Raw genomic sequence first — 20,126 nt, 5'->3', positions numbered from 1 at the left:
TGTAGTAAAGTTACAGATATTGGCTTTGTAACACATCAGCTGTTGGATGCACACACTCTTGTCTCATTCACACCCCTCACACACCCCCTCCCTCTCTTTTGTTTTCGCTCTCACATGCACATGGACAGACTTCACACTAGTCACACAGCTCGGAGTGCGAACAGCTGGTCAATAGGCCTCGACTCATCTCGTCCCAGGGGTCATAACCTCTGTGGTCAAAGGGCGGATGAAGTGTGCCACTCTATAGACCCTCGACTGGGGGGCAGGTGTCAGGCTAAATAATACGCATCATCCCCCAACATACAGACGCACACTTTGTGGTAATTGGCAACCAAGGCAGGGAGAGTTTGCTGGTTCACATTACAGTGGTGCTTGAGGATCAGTGGGACTATAAATAGTTCATGTAATGGTAACACCAAAGTTGTAGTAACATAAGAAGTTAATAGAAGTAGCATAGTCACAGAAGCAGCACTAAAAGTACTGATACTGTGTCTAGATTAAAAGTGAACATGATTTGAACTCTGCTTTGTCTAATGAAACTAATTTAGTTGAAGTAAAATCTATCAGTACTGAGGTAAATTTCAGACAGAGGGCAGGTGCCTGTTTAATGGCTATATACCTGTACTTTAAAAATGTCATATCACATGATAAATGACCAAATATAGGCGAACAACTTGGCCATTTCCCGTCACTCATTGTAAAAGCATAAAGGCTGTTTTTAAAAAGGATCATTTTGTAAAATTGTGACCAAAGTGAAAATCCTTAGGCCATTATTCAACATTTACCAACATACTTGATAATTCACTTGCGACCCCTTAAATTGACTCCAAGAAACAGCATTCACATAAATATTTTTGTGTGTGAAAATGGTAGAAACACACACAACCAAAAGGTCAAAAGTTAGCCAAAATGGGGCTTTAAATTCAAAGCTTCAGTCCAAGAAATGGCAAATGGCACATACATGCGTGTTGATTTTGCTGATTAGGCAGGCGTTGTGCCTGTAAAAGCTGCATAATTACCACCATAAACTCTTTTTAAAGAGTTATTAAGCAATAAAGAAGACGATTAAATGCGTTTGTGGGGTTTGAATGATGGGTTGATCAAAACTGAAACTCAACAAGAATAATATATTTCCTTTTTTGTGTTCAACCTACTTTTTATCCTCATATTTTTTTTACTTTAGAGTTTGAATGATAACGCACTAGTTACGTTTCTGATGCAATACCCGAGCGGAGGTATCAAATCTACGCCAGTAGGACGGCAGAGGTTCGCCCTGTTGCCTAGATACGAACGCGGAGGGGCGGCGCACTCAGGAGTCCTGCAACCGAGTGAAACTGGGCTTTCGATACCGGCCATTGTGGCTCTTGCGTCACTATTCTCATCGCGGAATGACCTTCCCCCTTGCTTGAGCCACAATGTCGTCGGTTTCCTTGACGCTGTTTGAAGAAGCACTGGATGTGAAAAAACAGCGCCATTTCTGTCGGCGTCCATGATACATACTGCGATGCTACCGCAGCGGATTCCAGAGCTCCAGCTCGGATCGGCAGCGGGAGAGAAGTAGCCGCTCCCCTTTCGCTGCACGGCAGGTAAGAAAACCAGCATTTTAAGCGGTATTCCAGTGTTTTTCACATCGGATTGTGAAAGTGTTTCGTGTAGTGTAGTGACTATGACGATATGGCGTACATTTTTGAAGGGAAAACGTCTACTAGCTTACCGTGGGGGGCAGCCGCTCCTCCTCCTCCCCGTCATTGCCATAACAACAAGCCGACTTAAGAAAGCCAGCGTTGACTATCCTGTGTTTTTATTCTGTGAATAACAACGTTAATGACGTTACAGTGTACTGACATGTCCCGGTGTTACGTTTAGACTCGGCCCGACCTGCGTGAGTTGCTGTTAGCTCGCTAACTTTGAACCGAGGGGCTCTAAATGTCAGACATGAACCGTGTTGCCCGTTTAACTCTTATCTCCATGGAAACGGGGAGATCTGTAGATTAATATCCTGCCCGGCTTGAGTATGGTGTGTCGATGATTAAACACAATCATGACAACAGACTGAAACATGACAGGAGACGAAGAAGAAGCTCTCGGCAGCTAACTTGGCTTAGCTTAGCTGATTCAGCTAAAGGTCGGAGGTCCAGCTATAACCTTGTCTTTTTGACTGCAAGTAAATGGAATAAATACAGATAAATGAACCGCGCTATTAACGCAAATCACATTGCATTATTCTGCTCTGCTTCATGTCATAGTTGCCGTGAGTAGTGGCTTACTGGGTAAACTTATGAACAGCTGGTCAGCCATATTTTGCAATTATCAGTGACGCTAGCTCACATTTCATTTTAAAGTTGTGCATCTGTATTTATTTAACTGACACGTAATTATTATACTGTAACATGACTGTGGAAATGGTGTGCTAAGCCTCTTATCTTGCCCTTTTGACGTCTCTTACGGGAAACCTATAATATGCCCATTGTGGAGTGACGGCCGGGCCAACCAATCAAATCGGTGCAGCCTCCATTTGCTCTTCACGTCGGTTCACTAATCCACTGCTGCCATATGACACACATGCACTTGACAGCAAGCGTTTCCCTGCCCCTTGACAGCACATGTATACAGATTATTTCGTGCAGTTATTGGGTATGTCATTTGCTCAAATTAAGACCGATTTGATTTGGTTTCTTACTATCTAAAAAGTTGGTGCAATATTAACCTTAAAAACAAAAAACAGTGCAATTATATAATGTGAAAAATATGTGTGCAATAAGAGATAATAAGTGCAATAAGAAAACATATTTATATTTTCATTTCATTGTACAGTGTTCCCTTTGTTATTTTTTTGTATTATATCTTCGCTTTAATACAGTGTATAACTTATTACACACTTATAACTTATTTTTATTTTGACTTTTTTTGTATTTTTTTCTTATAATGCTATTCTATTTTATATATAATTGTAACTTTTTTTTGTAGAAGCTGACTCAGGGAGAAACGCACAAGAATTCCAATGTACCTGTACTGTCCTGTACCTATCAAAAATGATCACTATTTGGCATCATTGTGGAAAGTGAAGCGTCCTGTTTTAGTGTCTATTGCAAAGCCTTGATGTCAATTCAGGTGTTTCAAAATGAGGTAGACATTGCACATGCACAATCGAGTTATTCAAATATTTGAGATACCGTCACACAAACATAAGAAGCCAGAGTGTGCTTAATGAAGGGGAAGTGCATACACAACCATGGTTTAAAGTGAAACCCAACCTATATTATCTGGCTGATATTGGCCTCCCATGATATTTGTTTATCGTTGCAATTATGTGGCAAGGCAAAGCTACTTTACAAAACATGTTGTGCAACGACAGGGTTGTGTTGGTGTCATTATGTAGTATCCCTGCGCAATTCATCGTAATTTTTGCGTTTTCATGATATGAGCATTCACACTAAGCACACCGTGAACATCTGAATTTGTCACAAAAAAACAACTTTAAATATAGCCAAGCAATGTTTTCTCTCAGCATGTACATTTTACCTGTTGGATGGAGGCCTGATAATGTCCATACTTTCAAACCATTTTTTTTTTCAGTTTTTTTTTTGGGGGGGGTTGTGCCTTTATTTTAGGGTTAGGACAGTGGGTAGAGCACTCATCAGCTACACTCAGATTATTTGGTAACACTTTATCATTTCCTGATCTAATAAAATGATTCGTGATCTGATCCAATGGAACATAAATGCCTTATTAACTCAATTAAACGTACTAAAACAAATTTATCTAAACAGAAAAACACAGTTTATTATTTTGGCCTGGAAAAAATATGTTTGGCCAAGTTTTTGAATCTTCTTGCCACCTTGGACAGTGAGTCAAAAAGTACATTTCGGCCCTGGTCCTCTCTCAGGAGCATTTTAAGTTGCTTGTAAGAAAAGCTTTGAAAGGCCAATAAAACGTCATTTCGTATTAAAACAAACTGATATGCTTTGGTAAGATTTGTCTTGGCATTTGTCCTCCGTTTTTTTTCTGTCAGTATCAATGAAATAGTAGAATTTGCATTTCTAAAATTAAATACTTTTTCCCCCTTCACCCACTTTCTAATATACAAAGAGGCTTTGTTCTTGCCGTTTGAGGGAGGGGTTGTTGTGAATAAAGTCCTTGACGTCTCAATGTTTTTCAAAGTTATGAATGCATCAATATTAACGATTCTTACTTGTTTTGTTTCAGGTTGTGCCGGTGAAGTAAGAAGTAACACCAGTATGGACTCTTCCAACTAAGACGCAAACACACTGTGTGTTTTGCTCAACAGCATAAGCCATGCCTGACGAGTAAACCCCCCTTTTTTTGCTCAAAGCAATAAAAAAAAAAAACAGAAAACATCCTACATGCCTCCCCATGTAGAGCCCCTTCAGTGCATCCTGCTGGAGTGACTGCCCCCTTTCCCAAGGTTCTGCGTCATCCTCTCTCCCTACCCTTCTCCACCGATCACCCTTCAGTAACTTCCCATCACAATGCTGCTCCACCTGAGAATGGCCTATACCTGAGGTCCCATGCGTCCAGTGAGCACCGATTCAGACGGTCCTGCTCCTCCTGAAAATCTCTCTTGCCCCTACCCCCTCGTGGGCCCCCTGCCTGCCTCAGAGATGTCCCTGCTCCAGTCGCTGGGTCCAGTGCAAAGCTGGCTTGGTCAGGAGCTTGAGAAGTGCGGGATCGATGCCATGATTTACACCCGCTACGTTCTCAGCCTTCTCCTGCATGACAGTTACGACTACGACCTGCAGGACCAGGTGAGGCCTTATTTTGAGTTAAATGCAAAGTCCAGAAATTGTTTTCTTTGTCTATATTTGGTTGAACTATCTTTAAACGAGTGGAGAGTGAATTTACTCTAAAAGGGAATACAAGTATGTCAAAACAATGGTCTTGTTGACAATTTGTGTGGAGAGAACATTGTGGCTGCACTTTAACATCATGGCACGTGTATCACTGAATTATCCTCCTTTAATTCCAGTGATTTCTTTCACAACATTAACAAGAGATGTTCCGTATTTTCCTTCCTGATACTGATATGATTCTGATACCGGAATTTGAGATGCATTAATACAAAAAATGTGTCTTGATACCAGTTGGACCGCCCCAAACTATAACTTGGCGCCCTGTCAAGATGAATATGCGACGGCGGAAGTAAAGTTGCAGACCATTTGAGCATTTTTTTTTTTTTAACTGCATGGGATAGTCATCTGCAATGGATAAACTACATGTCTGTTACCCTTTCTCTGGACTTATATAAATGGCCATATGCCCTACAATGCCATACAACGTTCTTTTACTGTCCAGATTTACATAAACAAAACAAAACATGAATAAATGACGTAGGTTAGGTTAAGATAACTCTGCGGCACATCTGTCTCTCTCCATTTTGTGTCCCACACCGAGACAAGACCAAGACATTTAGGGATTGAGACCAACTCAGGACCAAGGCAGGGCGAGACCGAGACAAGACCAAGATCATTAATATCACAAAAAATCATCATCTTGTGTGTAGGGGGCGTGTCACTCACTTACACTGGAACACCGGGAAGTTTGCGTCCGTAACTGGGGGATAAAAATCAGATTATGAATTAATTATAGTTATTTGTTCTTTTAGAAAGAGCTGATTTAATTCGAAGCAAAGTAATGACGTGGAAAATAGCTGATCAGTGGTGGACTTGAATGGTCTTGATCCGGAGTCCGCCCAGTCTAAAACAAGACGGAGTGAAAATGCTTTAGATTCCGAGACCTTCAAAAAGTGGTCTCAAGACCGATGTCCAGTACTACCACTCCAGTGTATTGACTGGCACACTCAGTAGTATCTGATCCTGTGTTTGAAGAAGTATATAAAAGCAGTTCTCTAACTTGTATTTGAATTACTCACATTGATGAAGTGTTTTCTGTATGTTTCTACTAATTATCATTATGCAACACAAATCCACTATAGAGATGTTTGTACACAGTCTATATAATCTATGCTGCTTCACTGTTTAACACTTGTTTTCTCTCTGTGTGTTATTTCTTTTGTCTTAAAGGAAAATGACATCTTCTTGGGCTGGGAGAAGGGAACTGGGAAGAAATGGGGCAAGAGCAAGAAGAAAGGAGGGACAGACCTGAGTCTTGAGGAAATGAAGAAGCAAGCTGCTGTGCAATGCCTCCGCTCTGCATCTGATGAAGTAAGTATGATTGTTGTAATCCTTTGATTCTCATTGTTCGTTATTATTATTCTTTAGAGACGGGAGCTCGTACGCCTGCCACTTTTTTTGTGAAACTTTTGAAAGAAAAGTACTTTCGTTACAGAAGCCATGAGGGCGTAATTGGTCTTATAATGTTTGGAATTTGTTACTGTAGTATTCCTTGTTGCTTGTTTGGATGCAGTCATGCAGATATTAATTGCATAAGTCACAGTGAATAGACACCGAATAAAGCAATGTGTCAAAGGATCGCCCATTGAACGGAGGGAGATCCTCATTGTAAGTATGATGTCGCCTCATTTTGGCGACATCAATTAGTCTTCATGGGAAAGGTTATATTGAGGTCAGCTATTTAAAGTTATGTCTTTACATGAAACTGTGATATCCTTATGTTAGTAAAAAGAGCACTGAGAGATTTGCTGATTGTTCATTCAAGGCCAGCAGTAGCAGGGCCTGAATTGTGACGCTGGATTGTGGGAATCTCATAATTCGGGAAAATATTCACATTGTTGTTTACAATCCTCCCGTATGTCACACAGCAAAAGTTTGCTCGGTTTATTACAGGACAGACTGGTCAGAGACACCGCATCAGACCAAGCAACAAAGTCTGGAGTCTCTCCCTCTCTCCCTCTCCTTAAAACACATGTATACACACATGCCTTTGGGCAGGTGTATAGTGGAAAGCAGAGGTGACTATCTACCAGCGTAAAGTTTCTCTCAGACTATAACTTGGAGGCTCATTCAGATGTTTCTGCATCAGCGGATGTAAAGTTGCAGACCATTTGAGCATTTTTATTTTCTTTATCCGCATGAGCTAGTCATCCACAATCGATAAAGTAGATGTCTGTCCCCCTTTCTCTGAACTCCTAGAGTACATGTTGCTATTAGCTGAGGTGCTCTGCATCCTGCACCGATGGACTGATATATGTCATGTCGTCCTCAGACGGATCTCAACCGACATGTGTGAAACATTTCATGAGCCTACAACTGCTGCGTATTGTACAAATATTACACACACACACACACACACACACACACACACACACACACACACACACACACACGGGTACAGAGACGAGGAGTGAAAACTAAAATAAGTTTCATAGTAAACCACAATCAAAAAATACTTGTTACCCTCTATAAACAGGGTAATGTCGAGAAGCTTAAATTCTGTGTTCATTTTGGTAACCCCTGTAAACAATATTACTTAAGTATTGATCTCAAACATCCTGCTGACTTTAAATTTGCACCAATTATCAGAAAAGAAATCACTCTGAATCTTTTCTGTGGAATATTGTAATCAAATGCACTTCGGGTCTGCGTGCTGCAAATTCTTTGTCTTACATTGATCCAGTGGCTGTGATGACGAGGATTAAAATACGCAGATATAGTCGTTATTTTTCTGATGGTCTTGTTTGCATTTGTAGGTCAGAGGCATCAAGGTAATTTCAGGGTTTCTTTTTCATTACTTTGAAAAAAAACCCGCCTCAGAATGTTAAAGTTTCCTTCCCCCATGGGAAGGATGTAGTGGGGGATTCCCCATCAGTTTAAAAATTGTATTTCAGGCCCTGAGTAGTAAAGGAGGTGGGATTTAGTGAGAATGCCACAACATAATAGTCGGTAGGAGGGTAGGGGGGAAGGGTCTGCAAGGCAAGAGGATGAGGTTGAGTAGGAGGAGGAGTGTGGAGCTCCTCTCTGGGGACTGGACTCTGCGGTCTATTTTTTAACCAGCACACGCTGCACAGGAATTGCAGCAGTGAGCAGCAGAGTCGGTCGGCTGTCAGCTGACCGGCATTAGCACAATGATGCATGAGGAAACACAGAGCTGGAGAGAACTTTGCTTTCCTTTTCGTCAGGTGGCATGGTAAGGATAAACATTTTCTTGGAAGTGTGAGCAGGAAGTGATTGAGCTAAAAGTCTGGCAGGACTGGCACTGTGGAGCAGCCACGTTGGGAATTTGTTTGAATCTATTTAACAGTTCCTACTTGGTTCCATTTGAACACTTTTCTCTTGTTTATAGTCCTTGTTTATGTTATTCATTTATCACATTTCTCAATATGAGAAGTTGGTGAGCCAAACAGGATGTGTAGTAAATGTTCAGTGCACTGTGAGGCAATCACTTCTGCATGGCCTTTTTTTCTCTTTTTTTTTTTTTTTTTAAAGGCATTTCTGCAACATAGCTAAATATAGCGCAGGCATAGCCAAGCATGCCTAAGCTCTCATAAGTCAGCTGGCATGACTTGTGTCAACCCCGTGCCTTTCATTCTTTTCTTTTGGGTCACACTCGGGGTCATAGTAGCTTTTGTGAATTCTTACCTGGGGCCATTATATTCAGTCTTCAGAAAACAAAACGGTTATTGTTTATGAGTATGCCCCTATTCACTTTTGAGCAGTCTATGATTAATATGGTCCATTTCATATATCAGTTACATTAACATAAACTCACAAATAACTTTTATATAATTACAAATAACTTTTAAATAATTATTATTTTATTTTTTTAAATCACCGAGCCATTCAATATATCCATCCATTCATTATGTACACCGCTTTTCCCATTTGGGGTCGCGGGGGGGTGGAACCGTTCCAGCTGTTATTGGCGAGAGGCAGGGTTACACCCTGGACTGTTCGCCACTCAATCACAGGGCTGATATATAGAGACAGACAAGCACCCACACTCACACCTGAGGGCAAGGTAGAGTCACCAAATAACCCTAACAATTATGTTTTTGACGAGGGAGGAAGCCGGAGTACCTGGAGAGAACCCACGCATACATAGGGAGAACATGCAAACTCCACACAAAGAGCCTCCTTTCTGACAGGGATTCAAACCAGGAACCTTCTAGCTGTGATGCAAAAGCGCTAACCGTGCAGCCTGCTATTCCCGATACTGAAACAAAAATCACTTTCTGGAATTACCATGTTTGCTATGAAGTGCTTCATTTCTCATGTTTTGGTGCAAAACTTGGGCAAAGCATGAGAGTCAAATCAGTGTTTCTTTCAGGTGCCAGGCCAGATTTAGAGTTGTTCAGTGTTTTATTTTGCAACAACAATCTTTGAGTGTGACATTTGCTTTGTCTGATTCATCCTTTTCTCTGAAAAACAAAACACTTACACACTGTAGAATATTTCCAGAGAGGAGAGTTATTTATCCAGATGTTTTCTCTACTACTTCCTATCATATACCTGGTGATGAAGGAGTGATTTACTGTGAATATGTTTTATTTAATTATTGATCAATGAATCAATGTATTTTTTTTTTTTTTAAGATTTATTTTGGGCTTTTCGTGCCTTTAATGCAGAGAGAGGACAGTGGGTAGAGTTGGAAACCAGGGTGAGAGAACGGGGAATGACATGCGGAAAGGGGCCACAGGTGGAAGCGAACCCGGGCCTACCGCTCGAGACGAGAGTCTCAATACATGGAACGCGCGCCCTAACCATTGTGCCACCAGCGCGCCCCGAATCAATGTATTTTTAACGTCAACTCTGAGAGTACAACCTTTGTCATTATGTCAGTGAAAGAACATATGCTCAGATCCGATGCGTCAATTGTTTGAGCTCACAGTTGTATTTGTCTTTTGTACAAGTATGCATCGAAAGTGACATTGAGTTCTCAAAAATGTTTTTTTTTTTTTCCTTTTTTTGCGCAGAACTCTGGAATTGAGAGCCTGGTTGAAGAGCTTTGCTCTAAACTAAAGGACATCCAAAACAAACAGAAAGGTATGGTATTAAGAATGATTCATTATTTGATAAAAAGAAAAAAATACTTGAACTTATCTCCTCTAAAAAGCATTTTTATGTCTTCTCTGCAGAGGAAAAACAGATTAAAAAGAAATCTGATGGCGCTCAGTCTCCAGAGCGAGCTGAGTCCCCCTCTTCAAAGGACCAGGTGGAAATGTAAGTAGTCTGGAGTGTGTCTGTTTACAAAAGTGGCCGTAGAACACACCCATATTAATTTGTTTATTGGAACTCTGCTGACATCGATGTATTTAAATCAAATTTTCTCTCTGTGTTTTTTGTTTCTGCAGGTATTATGAAGCCTTCCCTCCTTTGTCAGAAAAACCTGTTTGTCTCCAAGAGATCATGACGGTGTGGAACAAGGCTAAGGCCTGCGCTTACTCGAGTTCATCATCTTCCGCAGCCCCACAGACCAGCACGGACACCTCCTCCCCAAAAGATTGCAACAGCGAAGGTGAAGCTGCAAAAGAGCGAAACCCAGAGGCATGCAGTACCATCACTACTGTGACCAACGAGAGAGCCCAGCAGCGACGAAGCAAGAAGGAGAAAGAAAACAGATACCATGGTGGGGCAGCAGCAGAGGAGAAGTCTACCGTCCACTCCAAGAGACAGACCAGACACAGATCTGAGGGCAAATACAGACCCAGATCCTGGTCTTCTGGCTCCAGCGAGGCGGGCTCAAGCTCAAGTGGGAACCAGGCTGACTCCAAGTCATCTAGGAGCAAGGCAGTCAGAATAAGGCACAAATCGAGGGAGGCAGCTAAGAATAAGAGAACACGCAACAGTGGGCAAGTGAAGCTTCAGATGAAGGTCATTGACAAAGATGAGCGAAGAAATGCAGGAGGGAGCAGTAGCAGTGCCACAGGAGGAGCTGCCAAACAAACACAGCTTTATAAAAAGGGGAAGCGACCGCTGAAGGAGATTCGTAAAGATCCTGGCTGGAAGGAAGCGAGAGAGTCCGGAGTTGAGGGAATAAACAATAAGGAATACATGGAAGAGCCGCTTTGGTACACTGAGCCCATCACAGAGTATTTTGTACCTTTCAGCAGCAGACAGAGCAAGCTGGAAACAAAATATCGAAGCAAGGTAGACTCTCCTGATGGCTTTGCTTTGTCAGCCGACATGGAGAGGCTGCCGGAGAGATTCCAGGGAATCTGCATTGCTAACGAGAGCTACCAGAGAGCGTACCTAGCAGCAGGCTCGTTTGTGGATGGGCACTTTGTGGAAGGGCCTGGCGAGGCAGAAGATGAACCTGCTGAACTCACTGGGACCTCAAGCTGCCCTCAGCCCGAGGATAGTAGAGATTTAGATGACAAGCATCTGTCTGAATTCACTCACTTCTATGAAGTGGATATTTATCAATCCATATTGGATACTAGTGCCTCAGACTCGATACAAGAGAGTCGGATCCTAAGCATGATTCGACAAAAAAGCAAAGAGCAAAGAGACGTTGAGGCAGAATGTTGTTTAGTGTTAGATGGCCTTGAGCAGCAAGGGAAAAGTGCAATACGGGCAGACTCACAGGAAGCTTCGGGATCTGTTGGATTCTTAATGGAGGATCTCGAAACCATGGCTCAAGTGTGGGGATGTTATTCACCATCAACTTCAGAAGATATAGACGGAGAGAGCTTCATCGGAGACTCTCCCATCCGGCTCTCTCCCCTCCTTGATAGTGTTTCATTCACCCTGAGCAAACTATCTGGGCATCTGGAGGAGCCGGCTGTTCCTGAAGCCACCAGTGAACCTTCTGCTTTGAACTCATCCTGCTTCTCACTTTTTGAGCTGCAGTATGACAGCCCCACTTTTCCTTTTCCCCGCGACTCACTCACCGTTGGTCACGAAAACAACACAGATTCTAGTAGCTGTCTCGACCCCAATTCTAATAAACAGTCTCGTTTGCTAATATGGACCAAAAATAGTGCCTTTGACGAAACTGAACACTGTTCGAACCTTTCAACGCGAACTTGCAGTCCGTGGTCACATTCGGAGGAGACTCGTTCAGATAACGAGCAAGGAAATGTTCCAACAGAGGATGCTGCTCATATTGGCAACGAAGAGATTGATTGTATAATCCCTCCTCTCTCTGGTACATATCTGGAGGATGAAATCTTGGAGTTTTTGCAGGAAGACTCTGCGCGCAAGTGTGAGGAGGTCAGTGTTAAGACAGCGTCCAATCAGACCTTCACCAAAAAGTCTAAATTGGAGTCCATCTGTGGCATAGCATTGGAAAAGGACGAGAGTAAACAGTACAGCACTGGCATGTTTTCGGACACCACAAACCAACACAGTGATGACTACAGCTCAGGGATAATAAAGGACATTTGGACTGCAATAGGAGATGACAAATCTGAAATGGTAAGGAAAGGAGCAGAGAAACCGAGTGAGGGGCTATTCTCAGATGAGTCAGGCGGTTACTGCTGCAGCTGTCTGGAGGTGCAGGCAAAAGCAGGTCCGATTCAAGGACCTCAGAAAAAAGCAGTGCAGAGGTCAGAGTATCACCTGTGGGAAGGCAAGAAAGAAGAACAGGACTTAGCCAAAAACAAACTCTGCAAGGTGGATGCTGCCGGGGATTATATGACTCCGTCCAAGCCCTGGGACTTAAACTCTGAGAAGGAGAGCACATCATTCATCCTGGGAGGGGTGTATGGAGAGCTGAAGACACTAACTGGCGATAAGAATTGGGCTGTTGTGCCGCCAAGTGATGCCCAAGAAAGCCTGCTAACATGTGCCGCTGCAGCTGCTTCTGCTTCTAGCTCAGACATGCTCACCATCACTGGAAAGGATGTGCTCATGAAAGCTGGCAGCTGCTTTGCTCCTGGCCACAAGCCCCTATGGAGGCCTCTTGTGTCCTTTGGGCAGAGTGACCAGGCCATCAGAGGAGGCGGGGATGGATTGAATAAGGGATTTTCTTTCATCTTCCATGAAGATTTGCTCGGATCTTACGGAGGCTTGCATAGTGAGGAGCAAGGTTTGGAATATCCCTTCACATCATTCAACCTGAACAATCCCTTCTCCCAAGTCCTCCATGTCGAGTGTTCCTTTGAGCCTGAAGACATGGCCTCGTTCAGTCCGGGGTTCAAGCCCAAATCTATTCTTTGCTCGGACTCTGAGAATGAAGCCTTCCATCCTAAAATATATGGCATCAACAGGACACAGTACAGGGCCATCCGCATCTCCCCCAGGACTCATTTCCGACCAATATCGGCCTCAGAGTTGTCTCCTGGTGGAGTGAGTGATTCAGAGGCTGAGACTGACAAAGAGGAGATGAGTTTTCCCGTCCTGGCCCCGGTGGACGTCTTCGATGATCCTCAGGCCGACCTCAAACCACTCGAGGAGGATGCAGAATGTGAGGGCCCTTATTACGGGAAGTCAGAACTGGAATCTGGTAAATTCTTACCCAGATTAAAGAAGTCTGGCATGGAGAAGAGTGCCCAGACCTCTCTGGATTCACAGGAGGGTTCAAGTACCCTCCTGCCGATCGCTGAGCAAGAGATTTGCTTAGACTGCAAAACGGCAGCAGCTGCTTCAACTGCAGGTGGAGAGACGGGCGTCTCAGTCTGCAAGATTCAAAAGGAGGAATCTTCAGGAGAAAAAGAGTCCTGCTTATGTGCACCAGCAGGTCAGATCCCCAAGTCTGGGATCACTTATGACTTTGTTGGAGAAATGCCAGAGGTGAGGATTTCTTAAAATCGTCTCCTCAATATAATGTGATCACTTTGGCCTAACCACACAGAGTTCTAGTATTTGTCTGTCAGATGAGTTCCACCTCTGACGTCTCAGGCAGTGTTTACAGAAACACACTAACCACTTCTCGTTTGTCTCGTTTAGTTCCCTCTGTTAAATGTTAGTGGACAGGGAGGAACTGGCAACCAGCAGGATGAGAGCTGGTGGCAGAACACACTCTGTTCCCCCCTTTTCCCTGGATCTCAGTGTACAGGTAAAACATAGTTAACTTTTACAAATGAATTCATTGTGCTTTCTTCGAACATATCAAACGAGTAACACTTTACAAAGATATTCTAAGGGTTATTGAACACTATGATTCCTAAGCTAGAGCAACTCTTGATATCTTTGTAAGACTTAATAGAGGCTGAACACTGGTCTGAAAGTGAAGAATCTTGCAATGTATTGATCAACTTATCTTTGAATTGCTACTTTTTGTCTCTGAAACCTCCTCATCCAGTAAATAAATGATACAGTATATGTATAAAGACGGTTAATAACACTGGATTAAGAAGTATTACATTTAACTTTGAATGACAGCAAAAACAGTCACAGAGGAAATGTAAAGACCGGTGACTTTTCAGTAAAGATGGTTTAGGCCACTGGAAAAAAAAAAAAAAAGAAAACCAGGAAGGAAATAAGAAAATGTCACATTTCCTCTGTAGGACCAAGAACATGGTTGTCTTTGCTTCGGTATGTACCTCATGCTTTCTTGACTGGATGGAGATGAGTTTATCTCACCTGATCGCCTGAAAAATCAGCACCCCCTGGATCTGAATATCGGCACCCAAAGGGTTTAAAAAGTCAATAAGTGGACTGTGTGAATCCATAACATGACTCCCACAAATACAGTACACTTAATCATTTATGTTTAGTAAAGCAACCATTCAAAGACTTGTAAGTGCTCCTTAATTTTTACGCACTCTTTGCAACTACGAGAATTTTAGCCTCCACAACAAGGAAACTGCTAGTCTCCAGAACCTGACGGGTTAGTTTGTTTATATTACTATGTGACTTTGGTCTTTTAAAGGGGTTAGCTCAGATCCAACACTTCATAGTAATATACAAACTAACCAGAACAGGAAGCATCCCAAATCTCCTCTTTTCTGCGAGGTAACGTAACTGGAGTGTGGTGGCTTTGAGGAATCTGAAAGGTTGTGTTGCAGATTAAAGCCTAGGAGTTATATCTATTCATGTTAAACAGACCCCGGGTAAAAAACTGAAATAGATGTTGGGACATAATCAAGCCTTTTATGAATCACATGCAGGAGTTACAGGAACAACAATCTAACTATTTGCATGGCTTGTTTTCTCCAGGGAGCAGCAACATTTGAATACTCCAGTTTTGCAGAGGACACCTGTCGTTAGAGGGGAAACCTTCCTCTCTCCTTTTGTGACTGGACCTCTACTGTACCAGCAAAGATTCAGGGTCATCTCAGAGCTGGGAAACCTAATGTAGGCTAATTTTTCTGAGAACACCCACCCAAAAACACCCCACACATAACCCTGCTGGTTTTTCATTTACTAACTTGCAACCTCGTGTAATCAAATCAGATCAACAAAAAGTGAGTGGAAATAGGAAAACTCAAAAAATATGTTCTGTCTTTGAGTGATGCCATGTGCGGAAATGCATTTTAGGCGTTTTTTAGAATTAGTTTAATTTGATTCTTCTGTACACTGGTCCTCATTCGAGTCTCACAGTTAGTTAGTTGGGACAATCTTTTGTTCTATTCCTGTCAGTTTTGTTCCCGCCATTTCTTGTTTTTGCTTTTGAACTAGGATACTGGTAGTTGTTGGTGTCTGAATGGTTGTGCATGTGCGTTCGTCCAGCCAGTCTTCACTCCTCTTTTTCTGATGTCGTGTGAAAACGGACTGCTATCACATCCTCTACTTTCCATCTTTGTGTTCAGAAAGATAATAACGAGGATGTTGAGGTTTTCTGAGTTGTGTAAGACTTTGAGAGTTTAATTTAAGTAGTTTGTTTGGATGACTTTCTGAATGTGAAGTAGAGAATGTGTGAAGCTTTTCTCCTGAATATCCTGAAACTTCCCCCGTGTGTGAAAAGTTATCATAAATGAGTCTGATTTTTGAATGGTGATAGTCTTGCTAAAGCTAGTAGTAGACTTAGTACGGTTTGTGAGGCTAAAATAAAATGAAAAAAAAAACCTTTAAAAACAAAAAAACAGGAAATCAAATATGAGTTTTGTTGGAAGAATACTAATAATCTACCTGAAATGCAATGCTGTAAAAGAAATGAGTGGGGGAAAAAAAGAAAAAAAAGTTTGTGTTTTGTGGTAAAGCCCCATCATTAAAAGACAAAACTACAGCCATTTCTGCAGACACCTGTGTTGCAACCGAATTAAACTTGGTTTTATTATTTTTTTGTAATTTCTATGGTACGGACTATTGGTGCTATAAACATGTTCAATTTGAAGTTGAAGTTCCATAATACGGCTGTGATGAGTAGAAAGCCTAGTTCTGTTTGTAGTCAAAGTCAGACTCCATGAATACCTTTTTGCAGAGAAAGAAAAACCAGTTTCTTGCTTCTTGTGGCTTTGGGTTTTTTTTATTTCAAGGTAACCTCTCAGTTGTCAGGCCTGTAAAGGACAAACTCTGCATGGACAGCTCATGCTGCACCTATACAAACATGAAACAAAAACTGTGGGGCGACGGTCAAACCAAAAACATAACGAGCATAATTACACTAAGGTACAAATGCTTTTCTTTTTTTTTTCCATATGAGGTGTGTTTTTATTTTAATTTTTTGGTTTACAATATAACTCGTTGAAATATTGAGTAATGTCTCACTGTGTGTGAGTGTGAGTGTGTGTGTGTTTGTTGGCAGCAGAACTCGTGAAGGCGCTGGTTCAGAGTGAGTGCAACAAGAAGAACTTTTATCTCAGAGAAACGCGAATGTGTGCAGAGACGTACATTTGCTAAAAAAAAATGCAAGCGCATTATAAGCTTCTCCCTCTAAAGTTAAAACCACACCGTTGACAAGTTGGGTACAAAGTCCTGAAGGTGTGTCGGTTGGCTTTTTGCTACCTGTCACAAGTCCTGCAGATGCAAATGCTAGATCCCGACTGATACGAGCTGATACGGGCTTATCACTGATGCATCATCATCGGCATGTGTTTCCTGATATGCGATGCAACGAAGACCCAATTTAAAGCAGTTAAAAAAGACAGAAAACTCCGTCATCACATAGTCGTGCAGCAGCTCTATAGAGAGGGAGAGCAAATACGTCTTACTTTAACTCAAAGCTCACGAGTGGACAAACAAATTGTACAACTATCAGCAGCAGATGCTGAGTCAAAGGTTTATTTTTGCACCCCTTATCCAACAGCGAGGAAAAGGTTAATTTAAAATGTGAAGTACTGTCTGTGTTTTATCCTAAAAAAAGATGAAAGCAGGCCCTGTGTGGCTTTGCTGCAACGTCAAGTTCATCTGTCCAGATTCCCAGTGTCCAAGTCCATCTGTTTTTTTGACATTTCTTCCTCCTGATTTTGTTGGCCTCCTTTATTACCTTTATCACTTTTGTCTTCTGAAAGATTTTCAGTTTGAAACGGCTTAGTTCTTCTGGGGTGTTTGAAATGTTGTTAGTGCTTCCTTACCAGCAGCAGCTTTCAGGCGTTAATCTGTCGTTGGCCAGCAGACCAAAAGGGACGAGTAGGAAGCTTCCCCCTCTGCTGCGGGCATGACTTCATCGCACTCTCTCTTATCGTCGTCTCTGTACTCTTAACTTTCTGCAGAGCATGCAGCACAGTATTCAAGCTGAGCAGGAAATGGTTGCACATAAATATAGAACTGCTTTCTGAAGGAAACAAAAAACAGGAACAAAAAGTGGACGTCATATTAGTCGTAGTGATGATCAGATATCAGCCCTAAAAATCCTGTATCTGTCGGGTAACAAATGCATTATGCAGTTTTTTTTAACCCCCCCCTTCCCTTTTTAAGCTACTTGATTTCTCAACAAAGATTTAGAAGACAGTAGCCGAGTGACTTATTTGTCACTTAATTACATAAAAAAGTGAAGCACAGACATCTAAGATGATGGTTCTTTTAATTAAAAAAAAATCTGAGTCAACAGTGTGACGCTGTAATGCACTGTCGCAGGTGAAGGTGTCTCAGTAACAGGCATGGCTTCCTCGTTAAAGACAAAAAAAAATACAAAGATTGTAAGTAGATCAGGTTTGTTCAATCCAACGGCAAATCAACTGACCCCCCCCCCCCACCCACCGACCCCCTTCAAATAACCGAATGAGAGGTACTCCAACCTCAGGGTCTTCGTCACCTTTCTTTGACCGTCATCAGACACTCAGGAATTTTTTAATACGAGCATTCTGCATAATCTTCCACTCAGACCTGTGACAGTGCATTGATGCATTAATGTAAAAACCTTTCTGTGATTGTAGAGCAGAACTTATTGACGGGAGATCTTTCATGCTAACCCCACTGCAGGTGGCTGTCGTTCATTTAGAGTTTTAGGTAGAGAGAAAAACAGAATTAAGCCATCGTGGGTTGCATCAGCGATGCAGAGAGCGTGACACAAGAGGTCCTATGCAATGCTTTGACGCATGTAAACATTCAAGAATTTAAGGAGACGAGTCATCCGGTTTCTTTTTGCATGTTTGATTTTTGAGCGAGAGACACCTGAAGGTAAAAAAATATACATAAAAGAGAAATGTCTCAAAAAGAAAATGCAGCATGCAAACATCACACTCCATCTTTTTCTGTTAGGTTGAAGAAAAATATTTTAAGTTTATTATTTAAAAAAAAACAAAAAAAAAACACAAGAGGTTAAATCCCTGATTGAGAGAATGACTGCGTGAATCTGTGAGCGAACGTTTCACACCAAAAAAAAAAAAAAGCACTTAGGGAGTTGAAAGGAATACATCACACCTTTCTCGATTTGATTCTTCCATTTTGATAGGCTGATGTGTGTTAAAAAAAAATATTAAAAAAATAACTAAAATAAAAAGATGAGTAAATGCATCCGGCGAGGGTATATATGCATTCGGAACGAACACAGAAAGAGTTTGCAGAGTTTCAGTCACACGGTGGTCTGAAGAACATATCCAGCACTGAAAACTTCCTCGTCTTTTCATTCCCACCCAGACGCTCCTTCACCACCACCACCACCACCACCCTCCTCCCCCCCTCCTTTCCTCTAACGTTCCTGAATCACACCTGTCCCGAGTAGCTCTGTTGTTCTGATCTCATGTACACCCTGAGTAAATTATTTTGTTTCATTGTGGATTTTTTCTTAACATCTAATAAAGGAATAAACCAAAACCTCAGGCCTTGGACTCGACTTGTCTTTTCATTCTCCATTCTTGAAGTTCAAGTACAATACCGCATCTGGACACTAGAGGGCAGCGTGAGGAAGCTTTATGATCACATCAAGCTTTAGACTTCTATTATTTTCCTAATGATGCTCACTCAGTGTTTTTAAACATTTTAGGATGCCTTGAAAGTCACATTTATATTTGTTTTGTCTTTGAAAAAAAAACAGAATCTACTCATTTTTTATTCTCCACTCAACAGGCTGTAAACAAGTATGACTATAAATGTTCTATTTCTTTAGCTGTTTGATGTTTTGGGGTTGTATTTTACAGAAATCGTGAGGGCTGTATGTTTTGCACTGACATATTAGCAGAGGCGTGTCCAGACCTTTTTGACTGGGGTGGCCCTACTGGGGCACTGACTTCTGCAAGGGGTGGCCTTAAGTGGGACGTGTGCACAAAGTCACACAGAAAAAAAAAGTGTAAATGATTTACCATTTCTTACTTCACCAATTACATCTACTTCATGACACGAGATAACAGAAACATTAGCTTAATTTTTTTAATGACTCAAAAAGAAGGTCACCATTTAAAGTACTTAGAAATGCATGAAAACTCCTGCACAGTTTAACCCTTACGACTCCAAAGCTTCAGGTTAGGACGGTAGGGATGACGCCAGAGCACATACCCGGTGAAAAGTGTGCTTGTCTTCCGATTTTCTCCTGGACCTCTACACCCACATTTAATTTTCCCTCTTTTTCCGCTGTAAGTTACACAATACTGTATGTAAGGTAGCCTCAATGAATGCACCTGATTGGATAAACGGGCAGATAGTCCCTGGACTAATTTGCAATAGAACTCTGGTCTGCGAGCACGCCGGAGCCCCTCTTGAAGCTCGCCACGAAAATCCTAATATGCACTGCGCGACTGCAGTTGAGACGCTATCCAGTGGAGCCATACGGCCAGACGCCGTGCAGCACTTCCCTATTCACCTGTTCTATGAAAAAGATGTGCAAAGTTTGTTTTTACAATTTAAAGTTCAAATAAAAGAAAATATGCTACATATGAAGAAAACAACTCCTTTAACTAGCCTTTAAATTAAAAAAAAGACCAAATAGTTGATTTTTACATGAGACCCTCCTCTGACAGGGCAAACAGCCAATCACAGACTTCTAGATGG

The 20,126-nt window shown here is 41.9% G+C and overlaps 1 protein-coding gene across 1 annotated transcript; it reads left to right on the top strand.

Moving 5' to 3' along the window:
* Positions 1–1,360: 1,360 nt before the first annotated feature.
* Positions 1,361–18,961, top strand: kiaa0232 (KIAA0232 ortholog). The gene is made up of 8 exons (XM_020646424.3): positions 1,361–1,586; positions 4,207–4,766; positions 6,042–6,182; positions 9,851–9,920; positions 10,013–10,097; positions 10,229–13,610; positions 13,767–13,875; positions 14,979–18,961. The coding sequence occupies exons 2-8, from the start codon at positions 4,530–4,532 to the stop codon at positions 14,993–14,995; spliced, it is 4,041 nt and encodes a 1,346-aa protein (XP_020502080.2). The 5' UTR covers positions 1,361–1,586; positions 4,207–4,529; the 3' UTR covers positions 14,996–18,961.
* Positions 18,962–20,126: the final 1,165 nt, after the last annotated feature.

The sequence above is a fragment of the Labrus bergylta genome, chromosome 22 (genome assembly GCF_963930695.1).
Source record: "Labrus bergylta chromosome 22, fLabBer1.1, whole genome shotgun sequence".
Lineage (NCBI taxonomy): Eukaryota > Metazoa > Chordata > Actinopteri > Labriformes > Labridae > Labrus > Labrus bergylta.
This window is presented reverse-complemented; position numbering and strand designations above follow the sequence as displayed.

Bases quoted from the DNA above. Each gene is read 5' to 3' on its own strand.
- kiaa0232 (XM_020646424.3), top strand. From the start codon at position 4,530: ATGCGTCCAGTGAGCACCGATTCAGACGGTCCTGCTCCTCCTGAAAAT. The intron at 6,183-9,850 runs GTAAGTATGATT...TTTTTTGCGCAG, and splicing joins TCCGCTCTGCATCTGATGAA to AACTCTGGAATTGAGAGCCT. The intron at 9,921-10,012 runs GTATGGTATTAA...TCTTCTCTGCAG, and splicing joins CATCCAAAACAAACAGAAAG to AGGAAAAACAGATTAAAAAG.